At 36.4% G+C, this 15,522-nt stretch overlaps 2 protein-coding genes across 3 annotated transcripts; both read right to left on the bottom strand.

The window, feature by feature from the left end:
• Nucleotides 1-868: 868 nt before the first annotated feature.
• LOC137707755 (putative glucose-6-phosphate 1-epimerase) lies at nucleotides 869-7,294 on the bottom strand. Of its 2 annotated transcripts, none has more exons than XM_068446669.2 (9): nucleotides 7,108-7,294; nucleotides 5,531-5,605; nucleotides 4,293-4,349; nucleotides 4,042-4,202; nucleotides 3,555-3,695; nucleotides 2,480-2,582; nucleotides 2,291-2,390; nucleotides 1,782-2,028; nucleotides 869-1,262 (listed from the first exon to the last, which is right to left on the bottom strand). In XM_068446669.2, the coding sequence occupies exons 1-8, from the start codon at nucleotides 7,213-7,215 to the stop codon at nucleotides 1,811-1,813; spliced, it is 963 nt and encodes a 320-aa protein (XP_068302770.1). In that variant the 5' UTR covers nucleotides 7,216-7,294; the 3' UTR covers nucleotides 869-1,262; nucleotides 1,782-1,810. The 2 variants fall into 2 exon arrangements, with proteins under 2 accessions (XP_068302770.1, XP_068302771.1); XM_068446670.2 differs by having other exon boundaries at nucleotides 869-1,253.
• A 4,224-nt stretch (nucleotides 7,295-11,518) lies between these two features.
• On the bottom strand, nucleotides 11,519-14,943 carry LOC137708917 (uncharacterized). Its single transcript, XM_068448079.2, has one exon. It carries the CDS (start codon nucleotides 14,642-14,644, stop codon nucleotides 11,777-11,779), a length of 2,868 nt encoding a protein of 955 aa, XP_068304180.2. The 5' UTR covers nucleotides 14,645-14,943; the 3' UTR covers nucleotides 11,519-11,776.
• Nucleotides 14,944-15,522: the final 579 nt, after the last annotated feature.

Genomic DNA, 15,522 nt, shown 5'->3' with positions numbered 1-15,522 from the left:
AATTAGCTGACCTCATCTTTAGTCCTCTCTCTCTCTCCAATTAGAGGCCGTGATCTTTACTAATGACGACAATAAAGTTCAAAAGGAAATAGAAAGAGAGACTTGAAAATCATTCAGACTTCAATTTTGCGTTGTTTTTGTTGACTTTTGTATACTTAAGATTCCTGATTGTAGGGGTTATTATTGTAATTAGATTTATTTCCCTTATTGTCCGGGATTGATTGCCCGCTGTTGTATAAGTATCACCTCCCTGTAAGAATAATAGAATCACTATTCTCCAAATTGACTAATAATTAAAAAAAAAAAAAAAACCAAACCCTAATCCTAGGTCATGTCGCTCTGTGTGAGCGACAAGCCCAAAAAACGCAACTCTAGACATCTCGGTCCGCAGGCTGTAGATCCTAATTTACAAATTTCCGTGAACTCAGTAAAATTTTATTTCCAATCTTGGACACACCAAACATGTGAAAGAAAATTTCACAATCCCAAATCCATTATCCTGTCAAACCTTAAGACTCTTTAGTGTTACCGTCACTATTACTAGTTGCAACAACTTCGTGGAGAGTATTTTTCCACCATGAATATCATTAAACTTTCAATCCTTAACAAATTAGAGATCAGTGCGCAAGTTACACCTTAATTGTTTGCATTGCGACAAATGTTTAGGGTTTAGGGTTTAGGTAAAAGAGAGTTAAGAAAAGATTAAAGAAAAATAATTCTTCATCTTCACAATTGCAACCACTCCAAATGAAAAAAAAACAAAATTCTGCTACCAAACAGTAACTTCTCCCCCAAGAAATTAAAAAGGAAGTTAAAAAATGCATAAAATATCATCTGTGAAACAAACTAAAAATCACAGTGCAACATCTTGCAAACGAACCAATCCATCGAGTGTTCGGTAACGTTACGCTTCCAAAGATAAAGAGAATTACAAGAACCATCGTTCAATGCGGACAAAATACTCATCGACAGAAAAGAATACAATCATCTCGGTTTATAATTCGATTAAAAGGAGTATTGTGAAAGGCCAGAAAACAAAGGGGGAGCGAAAATGCCTTCTGCTTTCTCCTCTTTGTTTCTTTGGTAGAGAGTCCCTATAGATGTACAAATAATTAACTAACTTTTCTTTAACTGGCCTTCGTGTTCTTGCATTAATCAAATATCCGATGAAACTCCTTATGGACAAATTCGGCTTTGTAATGAATCTGCCATCCAACCGAAAAATCATGCCAAACCTCGAATGCAAATTGTGCCTGCAATGCCTTTATATAATAGTCATCACCACTTGGTCGCAAAAGGAAACAATAGAAAGAAAATATAAGCAAAATACTTGAATAAAATTATTAATTTTTGTAAAGACATTCCTATTTTGAAAAGGTTAGCGAAACTGAAATCCAACTGATAACGGAAAATATATTGCATGACTATAGGTCATGATCAATGCTACATGTTTAAACACGGGGGCTAAAATGTCTATGGTTGTGTAACCTGGTGATTTCTTTGTTATTTTTCTTATTTTTGATGAAACAACCGGTGGTTAAGTAAGAACAAGTCTTCTACAAAGTTTAGAACTCGCTACTTTATCAGAACACACAAACACTGGGTAGGTCTAGTAGTAATTGTTTTGAAGTTCTCCATATCAAATCTAGGACGACTCGAGAGTTACATAAAAAGCATGCGCAAACACATGCCCGCCATGCATGTGCAGTCCTATCTATTAGCACGATGATCTTCAAACCAATAATGGAGGTAGAAAAGGTATATTTTATTTCAGTAATTACCTGTACAATAGATGTATCAAAATAGCTCATCATGAACCGCCTAGCAGTACCTTCCGTGGGTCAAGTTGTCCACTGCAGTAACTGGAAGGGACAGCAGACAGTTCCTGCCTTCCTCTCCATTCTTCACCAGGTTTCAAAGTAATAGGCTTTTCCACACAAGCAGCCTGGACACACAGCATATGCTTGTACTCATCATCCCCCAAATCAGTAATTGCCTTTGCTTTCTTATCCCACGGATTCCAGACAACTGCAACGGAAAAGGACAATCTGATTAACACTAAAGATGACTTTTGTTTTGTATGCCCATAAGCCCTTTAATGAAACACGCAGACCTTCCACATTTACTCAATCGACTTAATATCTAGCATGGATAAGACAGATGGCTTCTTGTCAATTCTTTTAAAAGTCTAAAAACCTCATAAAAGCATGTCTAAAACTGCAGATTTTCTTTGATGAATTCCTTGACATAATAGTTTTGTAGCAAAAGAAATTGACTGATCAAAACTCACCAGCATCTGGAAGCCCGTCCTTCCGTAACACAAATGTTCTCTTCCTTTCATGGTCCAGAATAGCAATTTTTGTAGGCGTGCTGAGATAAACTTTGTCCACCTTGACAATAAAAAACATCATTTAGCAACAAATAAACATAAATAAGAACCAAAACAACAGTGGAAAACATCAATCCTCCAAACATTAACCTCAGACTCAAATGTTATTGCATCCCCTTGCTCAGTAAATCGCTCTCTATTCTTCAGGTTATCCAGATAATCCCGTGTCTCCAGTCCTTCTACCCGCACTTCACTATATAAAAGCAACATGACAGTCAATGCACAAACACAAAGGAACACTTTGCAGAGAAGGATTGTTTTGATGCAGAGACCCCCCAAGACACTGTGTACCATGGATTATTTTGATGCACAAACAATAGAAAGGAAAACTTTCCAGCCATGGATTAGACGCACATAGAGGCCTCCAATGGGATGTTTACCATGTCTGACATGATTCATCATAGGTATGCATTAAACAGGTCTCTCACACGGAGTAGAGATGCCAACTATGAAATTCATCTATGGAATATCCAAATTCGAACAATACTTTACTAAATTCTGTCAATTAAACTATCTACTGCTCTACTACTTATTAAGAAAACAGGGTCAAATACTTTCAAAGGAAGATGGAATAAACACCGTCGGGAAAACACCAGGAATTTTCCATTGAATCATCAGTAAGCAATGGACCTCCAAAACGTCTACTGCCATATTTCAAGAGAAAGGTTTCTCATGACTGATGTAGTTTATTTCTCATTACAAAATTTCAAAACAGGGACTTCCTAATGTTATAAACCCATACATGATATGCACTCATACTTGCATACACAGAAAAATGTGTGATAAATTTCCCCTGAAATTCTTTAATATTATTAGACAATATATTCAGATTAATCGGCTACCAGAATATGTCTTGCAATGTTTACAAATGGATGTTACTCTAACAGATCAAAAATCAAAACTTAAACATATCGAATGAATGTTACCCTAACATATCAATTTATCCCTTCCATTCTCACAATCTGAAATCTGACAGGAATTACAACCTGGTATTTAAAAATATATATATGGCTTATATAATGCTTAAACAACAGCAAAGACGGCGAGCAATATAATAGCATATGTCTACAATGCCTTCCAGTTCTTGTCAAAGAAAACCATGCAGGAACGCTAAACTATTTGATTTAAACAATTCAAACAACGGCAAGAAATTGTATCTTTAAACCTGATATCAGTTACAGCCAGATAGGTGTGATAGGCAAATGTGAATGTAAACGACTTTCCATCAGTGTTTGTATTTCGGATGCGAGAAGTCAACATCAAATCCCCTCCTGGTCCCAAAGTTACCCTAAGGCGAAATTCATATCTGCAAGTAATTGCTATTACATCATTATAACCAAGCAATGCAAAACAGAGATCCACTGAATAATTAGAATTCAACCAAACAGGTATCCAGCAATAAAAAATATGAATAAGAAGAGTTGACATATTTAAAATCTAACACTTCATAGACTATAGAGTAGTATTTTAATTAACTGGTTGTGCAAGATAGCGCCATAACCATATATGACGTGTATCTGTATGTGGTTGTGTGTGTGTGTGTGTGTACACGAGCACAGAGCGGACAATTGCCTGTTCCATCCACCAGGAAGAAACGGCACACTACCTTACAGCTTACATAAACATGCAATTATCAACTTTAAGTAAAATACCTATGAGGCCAGATCTTTGCATCCTCTTCAGAGGGTTTGAGGATTAAATCAATGAAAGCCTTGTTACCGCTGTTTGTTGGGAAAGGCGGGGGATTGTGATCAATACTCCAAAGCCTATTCCTTGCAAATCCATGTTGTTCAAGAGAACCATGACTTCCAAACTGCATATGAACACTATTTATGTTCAAAACAAATAGAAAGGAAAAGTAACCAAAGAATGAAAGTAGAGATAATCGATGAAGGACACCTACTTGAGGAAAACATATTGGGATTCCGCCACGGATAGCCTTAGGAGACTTATAAGTAGCCTGCAAAAAGCAAGAATTTATATTAGAAAAGGTGGGAAAAAACTCACAGCTATGCTAGATCAGTAAGCATTACCTACTGAAACCCAATATTAGACATGGGTGGTGGAACTGACATAACACATAGCAGACATCTGTATGATTCTCAACATCCATTCTCCAAATTTCCATCATCTGAGTTTGGTTCTTTTAATTATATGTCCTCTCAAAGCTACAAAGGTCTTTCTGTTTTCTACTCATAATAAGCCTGGAGTACCCTGATACGGCTGCAACAGGATTATTATGCAAGCCTCCACACAAAACACATCTTCCTACTGCAGCAAGACTATGTAAAATTTCACCATACTTCACGTCTTTCCAAAATCAGTACCATTTTCCACATCCCTCATAGCCTTTTCAATTTTTTCTCATTGTCTTAGAGCTTTACAGAAAAAAGAGAGGCAAGAGACAACGAAGGAAACAATTTGTCAGAGAAGGAGGTGGAGGTCTGAAGTGTCATCATTGATTATTTACTTCCCTCAAATATAAATAGTGACAAATGGACTTTATTTATAGTTTACAAAAGGGAAAGGAAATAAAAGGTCACAGAAAAATAATTGGTGAATGGGAAGTAGCATTTTCCAAAGCCACCCAACTTTCAATTTTCTGTAGCTTTTTCTTATTTTAAAAATGTGCCTTCCTTTTTTTTTTCAGTTCGCACATATGCATGCAATCAAAATATATCTAAAATTGTATTAGCAAAAGGATTTAATATGATTAGTCTACATAGTTTGCTCTATAATAGCATGCTCCATGACCTTTACCAAATTACAGAGTTATGGGCTTTATTCATTTATCACTCCCACTCCCTCCTACCTGTATACTTTCAAAGATAAGGAGAATATAACACCGGCCTAGAATTTGATCCAACTTTAATTGTTTACTTTTTCTTATTGTTTCCTGAGAAGATATTTTGACGTAGATCAAAGTAAGCAAGAGATAAAGGAATTCAAAAGACAAAATAAAGAATCTGTACTGTCATAATCACAATGTTACAATTTTCAACCACTACAAGTTAAAACCTCCATAAAGGCATTAACATCCAACCCTAGAGAGTTAGGATAGCATCAAATATGAAGCACCTTTATGACTGCAACCCTACATAGGACATAAGATAATCTGGGCAACATACTGAAATCTTATACCTTGCTACTAACGAAAAGCAAATCTTCCCCATATTCATTTCTCCATGATGTAACTTGACCCCCATACAAATATACCTGTTTCAGAAGTATAAACAATGTTTATCAGTAATCTTTCTGTCAAACCCAAGAACTGTTGCACAAAACAGAGAGGGAGCACCCAGAGAGACTCAAGGTAAAGCCCAATATTTGAAGATTACATAAGATTGAATAAGGAATACAATAAATAAAAATTCAGCACTACATCAATCTAGTCAAGGAAACACAATACTTTTTCTTCTAAATAATGAAATGATAAAACTACACAAGGCAACATTGTCAAGATAAGATTACTGGTGCTATTTGACATGTCCTCCAGCACATTAGCAAATCAGTGAAAACCTGCACATGCTCACGCACTAGCATAGGAACGCAAATAGAGAACAGAGGCCCAGGAAATAGTCTTCTGTGGGAAATTTGAAATAAAGAGTATAAATAACGAAGGGGTTAGAGGGACACATAAGTAAAAGGCACAAGAACTTTTATTTGGCCTGAAAAGGTACACAAATTTGTAATACCTGCACATCACAGGATAAAGAAGTAACTGGTAATGCACACTCTTGTTAAGCAAGAAAACTTCAAATTAATTGGACTACTATCCTTTTACCCCTCATGATTTCCTTTTTATTTCTGTACATCTTTTTCATTTGTTATTTATCGGATGAAAACTACTAATAGAAGCGGTGTCTCACGTATTTGTATACCCGAGTACACTGCAGAGAAACTAACGAGGCATTCAACAAAATCCCATAACCCACTAACAGATCAATAATAGCACATTTTATTGCCAAAAAAAGAACCTATCCTGAATTGAATACCACAACACGTTTCAAATCATTTGGCTATTAAGGACACAAGAAACTGAACCCAGAAGCCTATTCTGACCTGGCTGATCATCATTCTTCATCACAATGAATCCCAGTAGGAATTCCATCCCACTATAACTTGGGTGCGATGTCACATACTCAAAGTAGCACACAACTAGTGCCAAGATGTACTTGAAATATAAATAACAAAATGAGTATTCAAAAGCATAATACACATGGAAAGAAGAAGATTAGAACAACCGACTGCTCATCTAACGAACAATTACCTCGCAGAACTAATAAGAATTTTCAAGAAACCGAAGTTAATCAAAATTAAGCAAAATGTCTAAACAGTTACACAAACGCAAGAAAATGGCTACTGAAATCAAACATTACTAGATTGAAAATTGAAATTCAATTCTTCCTTTCTGATTCTATCTGTTATTGTTCATGGAAATTGTAATGCCACCAATACGGACAAAGCTCATCCTATATCCAACAAAACCCAATAAATTAAAAAATCCGGATACAATTTCACATGAATTAAATTGAAAATTTGGTTCGAAATTCTAATAGACAGAATCCACCAGCATTCCCTAGACAAAGCAAAGGATAGAGGAAATAATCAAGAAACAAATAAATCAGCGACAATAAAAAGAGGAAAATCAGAATCAGAAAACGTTGAAGAAAATGAAAAAGGATCGGAGAAAGAGAAGGGTCGGTGGTGGGTGGTACCTCCGCGGAGGAGCCTCGAACCTCTCTGAGAACAACCTTGTCAAGGCCATTCGCGCCCTTACAGTGCTCCACAAACACCCTCTCTCTCTCCCGGACGCCGGAAGACATCTCTCTCGCTTTCTCTGTCGCTCAGCAATTTTGTAACTATATGCCTCCTTCCGTCCCTCGTATATATTATTTTTTCAGTTGGGTTGGGAAATCTTTATATTTTATTGGGTGATTTTGCGATATTATCCTACTTTTTTTCTCTTTCGGTCCAAAGTAAAGGGTAATCTGGTATATTCAATACTATTCTCAGAAAAAAAAAAAAAAATCTTTCGGTTTCCTTGTATTGTTTTTTTAATAAAAAAAACTCTTTCCATTTGGGAACCGGATTCCTTTCGGACCCAAAAAATATGAGCTTAAAGATCAAATGATCCAAACCATTGAAATTTGATTTAACGATTACGAACTGAGGTCTTTTTAAAAGTTATAATAATTGTAATCATTAGATCAAATTTCAATGTCCTTGATCATTTGATCATTGGGCTCAGTTCCTTTGGGTTCGAAACAGATTCAATTCCTTCCATTTGTTATAACTTATACTGACTCGGATCCTTTCCGAAACTTTACATGAGGAGCATGCGGACCAGTTAATTTTAGTTGTTGGTAATAAATTGTTTGAGTAGTATTATTTCTGTACATTTAAAAATGAAATTAATTAAGTTCAAATCTTATGAATGACGAGTCTAACTTTTATATTATCTACGCGGGACGGGACGAACTTAGAACACTTCCACCCCTTTCAAGTCTCGGAGGGATGGTGGATTAATTCAGCTCCCCCATTCCAAAATTCCTCCAGCCCCATTTGCATCTATTGGGCTCTTGGGGGACCCAGTTGAGCTGATTCAAAAATCGACTGCCCTAACTCCAAGCCATGTGAAGTAAGATTAACGTCAACCAAAATTAAAAAAAAAATTATAAAATTTAATAAAAAGTTATAGAAAATTAGTTGAAAATACAAAAAAATATAAGAATGAATTAAAAATACAAAAAATTATTTTTTTTCCATAAATACCTAATCATGTTTTTCCACTTTACATCACATTTCAATATTTTAAAATACTTTTAACCAATATTTTATTATTATCCAAAATTAAAAATAAAATTATCATTTATTATTTTATAAATAATAATAATAATAATAATATTTAAATACCAATAGCCTAGGCTATTTAGTTTAGGGGTGGAAATGCATTTGGGCTATTACTATTCATTAAAGATAATTATTGTTTACTTGGGTGGAAGTTTAGGGATGGAGATGCATTGGGCAGTTACTGTTCACTTGGGAGAGATTGAATTGCCTATTGCCCAATGGGCTTTTAGGAGTGGAAGTGCTTTTAGTCTCACAATGAGTTAGTAATAATATGATTCAAATTCGCCTTTGACAATAATTCAACCTAAGACCTCTCACTTACAAGAGAAAATAAATACTACTAGATCGTAGTATTAAATGACACGAATGACAAGTTTAAAACCAATTTATTCCTTTCACCACATAATGTAAATATATTGTATTAGGAAAAGTATTTCAATAGTTCATATTACTGTTGGAATCATAAAGTATATTCAACTCAATATTATAACTGAGCATATGGGCGTACTTTAATTGCCTATGCAGCCAATTCAACACCCAGTTAATTCTCACCAAATTTTGCTCTAATACAAAGTTCCATTTTTCCTTTATAAAAAAAGGACAAGCTGACGACTTCGTAATAGCAATCTATCTTTATAGGATTATAAAGATTCACAAAGATATTTTATATTTCTATAGCCATCATCGTATAATAAAACAAGCAAATCGTGAAGATTTAAATGTTGAGTTAGCTTTCATTGGAATGAGATTTGAGTTAGACTAAAATTGAGTAGGTCATATGGTCTGATTACCATGTAGAAGTGGGCATCATATCAGCTATGTCAACAACTAACAGACGCCAATACGTGAACACAAAAGTGGTTTAATTAATTTGCAACTAGTGGATTGCCTCAAGTAGATAAGGCTTTCTTCTACAACCCATTGCATCCCGGATTCAAACTCCTCTTTTCTATAATTTACATGAATGTAGTGAAGATTATTTACAGTTTGTCAAAAAAAAAAAGATAGCATAATTTATCAGCATTTTTTTTCAGCAACAAGGTGGAAGGGAAGCTATCACATCCCAGGGCCAGTCCATACCACAAGCCTTTTGAAGGACTTACAGAGGGGTCTTGGCCCTATTTTTTGGTTTTTTACAGAGTGCTCACCAAGGAGAATTGCAAGCAGCGGGACTCGAACTTGAACCTTGGTTTAACAAAGAGAATGATCCTTACCAACTAAATCAACTCTCGTTGGAAATTTATTAGCATTTCAATATGGTAGGTAGTTAAAAAAAATAAAAATAAAAACGTTTTTTCTCTTCTTAAAAATGATCCTTGTTGTTGGCCTATTTTAGTGAGGGAAGAGGAGAGGGTGCGGCACATGGAGAGAGAGAGAGAAAAACAGAGAGTTGGGAAATTTTTGTGAGGATCTTTTTCATCATTTGTGCCTTTATTTATAGTACACATAGCTTACTTGCTCTATATGTTAGGCGAAAGTTTATAGGAAACATCTAGAAGATAATCTTAAACAATGTCTATCATGAACAACAGAATCACATTCCTAATTAAATTAGAACTACAACACTTCCACTTGAGTGTGTATTACTCAAGTAATCGGTGTATCAGATTTCCATGGATGATCTAGAAGTAGTTGATGAAGTCGTCTCATTTAGTTGACATATATAGCAAATGTAAGTCTCAAATAGGGAACGCATATAAGAGTAAGTCTCACAAAATCTGGTTATGGTAAAACCCAAGATGTGACAAAACCCATAATCTAAGAAGAAAATTGAGTCAATGCAATATGTCAACACTTAACATCTTCAGGATAAGTAGGAAGCACAAAAAGGTATGACCAACATAGAATGGGTGCATCATCAAAATCTCATTAGGCAACACAATCCCAATGGGATAAAATGATTCTGATCGAAAAAAAAGGTATATTAAGGTCAAATGAATATATTTCAAGACATACTTTCACTGAGTTTAACAAAACTCATCCTGAGAACTACAAACGTTGCAATTCAGATAATTTACACATACCAATTTTTCAAACAAGCTTCTAAAAATTTGACTTTGGTAGTGACTTTGAATAAGCTTTTGATAATTTACCCATAGAGAGAAGTGGTTACCACCTCCATAAGTTGCATATTCAATTTTTCAAAAACTACTAAACTGATAAGGTAGCAGCATGTTATGATGTCCACTACGGGGAATAGGTCTCCTCGCAATCAATCCCAGAGAATTTAAAGAAGTCTTGCGCAATGAGGTTGCATTGCTTCATTCTTCTCACTATGCTTCCTTATGAAAACCGATTTGTAGCCAACTAGCTTCACATTTGGTGTTAAAACTGCAGGCCAAAAAACTTTGCATTTCGTTTTGCTAAAGAATCAAGTTTGAATAAGATTGCATGTTTCTAGTTAGACCAATCAGTTCTACGGCAATGTTCATTAACAGAACGAGGCCCGATTTATTTTTTTAATTTTAAATTTTCAGTTTTCATTTAATTGAAAAGAAAACTCTTTTAGTAACTACTTTAATTTTGGTTTTTATTTTTCAAAATTGAAAGCCAAATTTTGGAAACCCTAAAAACTGATTGTACAGTTACAAAACGAGTTTTTAGCCAAATGAAATGGTTATTAAACAGTTGCGACGTTTTTTAAGTTTTCAAATTTAGGCTTTCCATTTTCAGTTTTCTATTTTATTTTATTTTTCAAAATTGAAAACAAATTGTTATAAACAGCTGCAACTTTTTATAGTTTTTTCAAGTATGGCTTTCAATTTTCATTTTATTTTGTTGAAAAGTGAAAATGAAATGGTTATCAAACAGCTCCAAAATTTTACATTTTAAATTTAAGTACCAGACATATTTGTACTTTTAATTTTCTTTCGCAAAATATCATTATCGAATAATACTATAATTTTGTAAAGAACAAATTTATAATTAAAAATCATTGTGTAAAACAATATCAAAGAGACCGTAAATGGAAAAAAACTTATGACTGCAGACGGCAAAAGCTCCTGACCATAGTAAGTCAATCAACCTAGACTCCTCTTGTGGCCTTTGTTACAAATAGAAGGGTGGGAACTAATAGGTTGCTCAATGACAGAGCATAGCAGGAACTTCTGGTGACCTGACCCACAATGACAATGGGTTTTCCAAAACCAAAAGTTGGTTTAGTTTCAAAATTGATTTCAATTTCCTCAAACGACAATGGGTTAATCCATTGAAAATCAAGAAAAGTAGAAAATCAAGCTCTGAATTCAGAACCATTGAAAAGTTTGCAAAGAAAAATGGAATGCAATGAACAAATTTTATTGCTAAAGCGCTTTGTTTCTTGCAAAACAATGCCAAAATTGATACAATCAACTACAAAAATGACTAACTCCAACACTAGAAACTAATTTACACAATACAACTGAAAGATGCACACATTTTTCGCAGCTTATGTGTATCGTTTGTCTACCAAGAACAAATTTCAATCACCTGCTTGCTTTACCATGCGATTCTTCTTCCTTATTCTAAGATCATGAACCACACTTTTCTTGCAACTCAAGTCAGTCTAATGCAAGTTAGAGAATAAACAGTTACCAAAATTGTAGTTATAAATGAAGCACAGTCAACGGAAAACCTTGCAGGACTCCCAGATGGGGTAGGAGCAGCAGATGTTGTACCCTGTAAAGTACTTTCTGAGCTGGGTGCAACATCCAAACTCGGTGGTACGTCGGATGCTGGTGCATTTGTTGATGGAGCTTCGCCTTGATTTGTTGCCTTGGGTGCTGTTGCATTTGAAGATGGTGGCGTTTCCCCTTGCTTTGGTGCGCCGGGTGCCATTGCATTTGATGCTGGTGGAGTTTCCCCTTGCTTTGGTTCCACGGGTGCTGTTGCATTTGATGCTGGTAGAGTTTCCCCTTGCTTTGGTTCCACAGGTGCTGTTGCATTTGATGCTCGTGGAGCTTCCCCTTGCTTTGGTGTGTCGGGTGACGTTGCATTTGATGGTGGTGGAGCTTCGCCTTGCTTTGGTGCCTCAGGTGCAGGGCTGCCAGATGGAGCCTGGACTGGTGCAGCAGATCGTGCCTTACCTGGGGTTGAAGAAGGCGAAGGGGTTGGTGCTATAAAGCTTGAGGGGAGTATTATATTGCTAATTTGCACCACTGATATGTAGGAACGTTCATCATTAGCAACATCTCGAACAACCACTGCTTGGTCAGAACCAGCAGTTGAAACAATTGTGATTGTGTCCCCATTTGTAACATTCACCAAGCCTTGTAGGCCACTTGGTCGGTCAATAACTTGGAGCAGTGTTTTTATTCGAATGGTCTGTGAAGCAGGTAAATTGTAGAAACTTTGGACGGTGTAGTAGTCCATGATAACATGTAGGCTTAATACCTTTTTCTTGATCTCCATGGGTTTGTCGACTAAAGAGGCCATGGCATCATTGTTGACCACGAAGACTGTCATGGTTTTGCGTTCATTGACTTGGTTAGCAACTTGGGTTTGAGTCAAGTAGGTGCTAAAGAGGCTAAAATCTGGGTTGTTGCTTAGAATTTTGGTGATGTCAAAAGGACCTGATGGTGGTGAAGGAGGAGGGGAAGGAGATGGTGCTGAGGTTGATGGAGAAGGAGATAAATGAGATGAAGATGCTGCTGGCGGAGAAAGAGATGGAGATGGTACTGACGGAGAAGGTGAACTATTTGAGTCTACAGGAACAATTAGATTGCTTAATTGCACGACTGATAGTTTCAAGTTCTCCATAAATATATCTTTAACAACCTTTGCTTTCTCAGAACCAGCAGCAGAAACAATCGAGACCGTGTCCCCATTTGTGGCATTCAACAAACCTTCAAAGCCAATCGATTGGAAAGTATCTTGGAGCAATGTTGTCAATTGAGTGGTTTGGGAGTTAGGGAAGCTTTTAAACTTATCAAAGGTATAGTAGTCCATAACAACGTGGAGGCTTAATAACCTTTTCTTAACCTCGTTTGATTTTCCAACTAAATAGGACATGGCAGCGTTGTTGACCACAAAGACTGTGATGGATGTGTGCACATTGATCTGGTCACAAACTTGGGTGTCGGTCAGGTAGCTATTGAATTGGCTGAAATCTGGATAGTCATTTAGAATTTTGGTAATATTGAGAGTTGATGAAGTAGGTGATGAAGGAGGAGAGGACGAAGAAGGTGAAGGTACTGACGGAGAAGGTGAAGATACTGATGGAGAAGGTGATGAAGATGGTGAAATAAAGCCTGAGGGCATTATTACCTTGCTAATTTGCACCACCGATATATAATAATTTTCATCAGAAGCAATATCTCGAACTATTGCTGCCTGGTCAGAACCAGCAGCTGAAACAATCGAGATTGTGTCTCCATTTGTGACATTCACGAAACCCTGTTGGCCACTTGGTTTATCAGAAGCTTCAAGCAGTGTGATTATTCGAGTGGACTGCGAAACAGGCAAGTTGTGGAACTTCGAGATGGTATAGTAGTCCAGTACAACCTGGGTGCTTAGCACCTTTCTGATCATGTCCATTGGTTGTCCTACTAAAGAGTACATGGCTTCATTATTGGGCACGAGGATCGTAAGGGTTCTGCGTTCATTGATCTGGTCACAAACTTGTGTTCGGGTTAGGTAGTCGTTGAATATACTGAATTCTGGGTACTTGTTTAGAATTTGGGTGATGTTAAACATGGATGATGAAGGGGATGGAGAAGTAGTTGATGGAGAAGGTGATGAAGAAGGTGTTGATGGAGAAGGTGACGGGGTTGGAGAAGGTGATGAAGAAGGTGTTGATGGAGAAGGCAATGAAGAAGGTGTTGATGGAGAAGGCGACGGGGTTGGAGAAGGTGATGATGGAGAAGGTGTTGGAGTTGGTGAAGGTGCTGATGGAGACGGTGAACTACTTAAGCTTGAAGGCAAAATTAGATTGCTAACTTGCACCACTGATATCCTATAAATGTCATCAGGAGAAATGTCCCGAACTACCTCCACTTTTTCAGAACCGGCAGCGGAAACAATTGAGACAGAGTCCCCATTTGTGATGTTCAAGTAACGTTGTTGGTCAGGAGATTCGAACAGTGTGGTCACTTGGGTGGTCTGCGATGTAGGCAAGCTCTTGAACTTGTTGAGGGTATAGGATTCCAGAAACACGTGGATGCGTATCACCTTGTTGATCACGTCCATTGATTTTCCTGCTAAAGAGGACATGGCAGCATTGTTGACAGCTAGGACGGTCATAATTCTATGTTCATTGATCTGGTTGCAAACTTCGGTTTTGGTGAGGTAGTCGTTGAAGATGCTGAAATCAGGGTACTTGCTGAGAACGTCCGTGATGTTATATGCAGACGATGACGAAAAGAAAACGAAAAGGAAAGATAGCAGGAGGTAAACAACGGGTGCATTGAACTTTTGTAAATACATTTTGAGATTTTATTACAGATAGAGGAGCGAAGTTCAGACAAAGAAAGAAAGAGGTGCCTACGAGTGGGTTGAAAGATGGATCTATTTATATGTGTTTGAGGAAGAGTGAGTCTTTGCCCCGCCAAATGTGCAGGAACATGTTATTGTTTGGTTGAAAAAGAAGGACGAGATGGATGGTCATGGTAAAGGAAGAGTCGGTCTGTCCCAGTTGACAATGTTTTCGCACTTGAAACTTGTCTAAAAATAAACCAACAATTTAGTACATTTTTATAACTACACATGTGCTTATGCCCAATAACTTTTTCACTACATAATATTTTGTTTTATCTCATGTCAATTTTTTTCACGGATATTTATTTCACCTTCGCAACAGTAGTGTTATGGCGTGAAGTGTTGTTCTCCATCTGTAAATTAAGAAACCATTTAAGAACTTATGAAGAGCTGAGCCACTCTTTATTGTCAATTGTTTTTTAATAATTTTTTCGTGTTACAAAGGTTAATTAGTTCATGTATGAAGCTTAACGGGTTAGAAAATAAAGAAACTTTGTGTGAGCTTACAACAAATTAGGTTAATCTCTTATTGAAATTGATTTTAGGGTGAAACATTAACTCTTCCGAATGACCAACATTGTAGATGTCAGATGAAAATCTACAGGAAAATCAAATTAATTACGTTTAAAAGTTTAAGGACTCTGCAGTTTTAAGCGGTAATAGTAAATAATTAAGATAAATGTAAATAATTATGATATCCAAACTGATTCTTTGAGGTGGGTTTTCTAAAGTTTTTTTTTTTTTTGGGGTGGCCATAGTAAATAATATGATAAATGTAAGGAAATTGGATAGAGTTGGCAGATTCACACTCAAAAAAATAAAAAATA

The sequence above is a fragment of the Pyrus communis genome, chromosome 17 (genome assembly GCF_041283825.1).
Source record: "Pyrus communis isolate YQ-2024b chromosome 17, ASM4128382v1, whole genome shotgun sequence".
NCBI classification, from domain to species: Eukaryota; Viridiplantae; Streptophyta; class Magnoliopsida; order Rosales; family Rosaceae; genus Pyrus; species Pyrus communis.
This window is presented reverse-complemented; position numbering and strand designations above follow the sequence as displayed.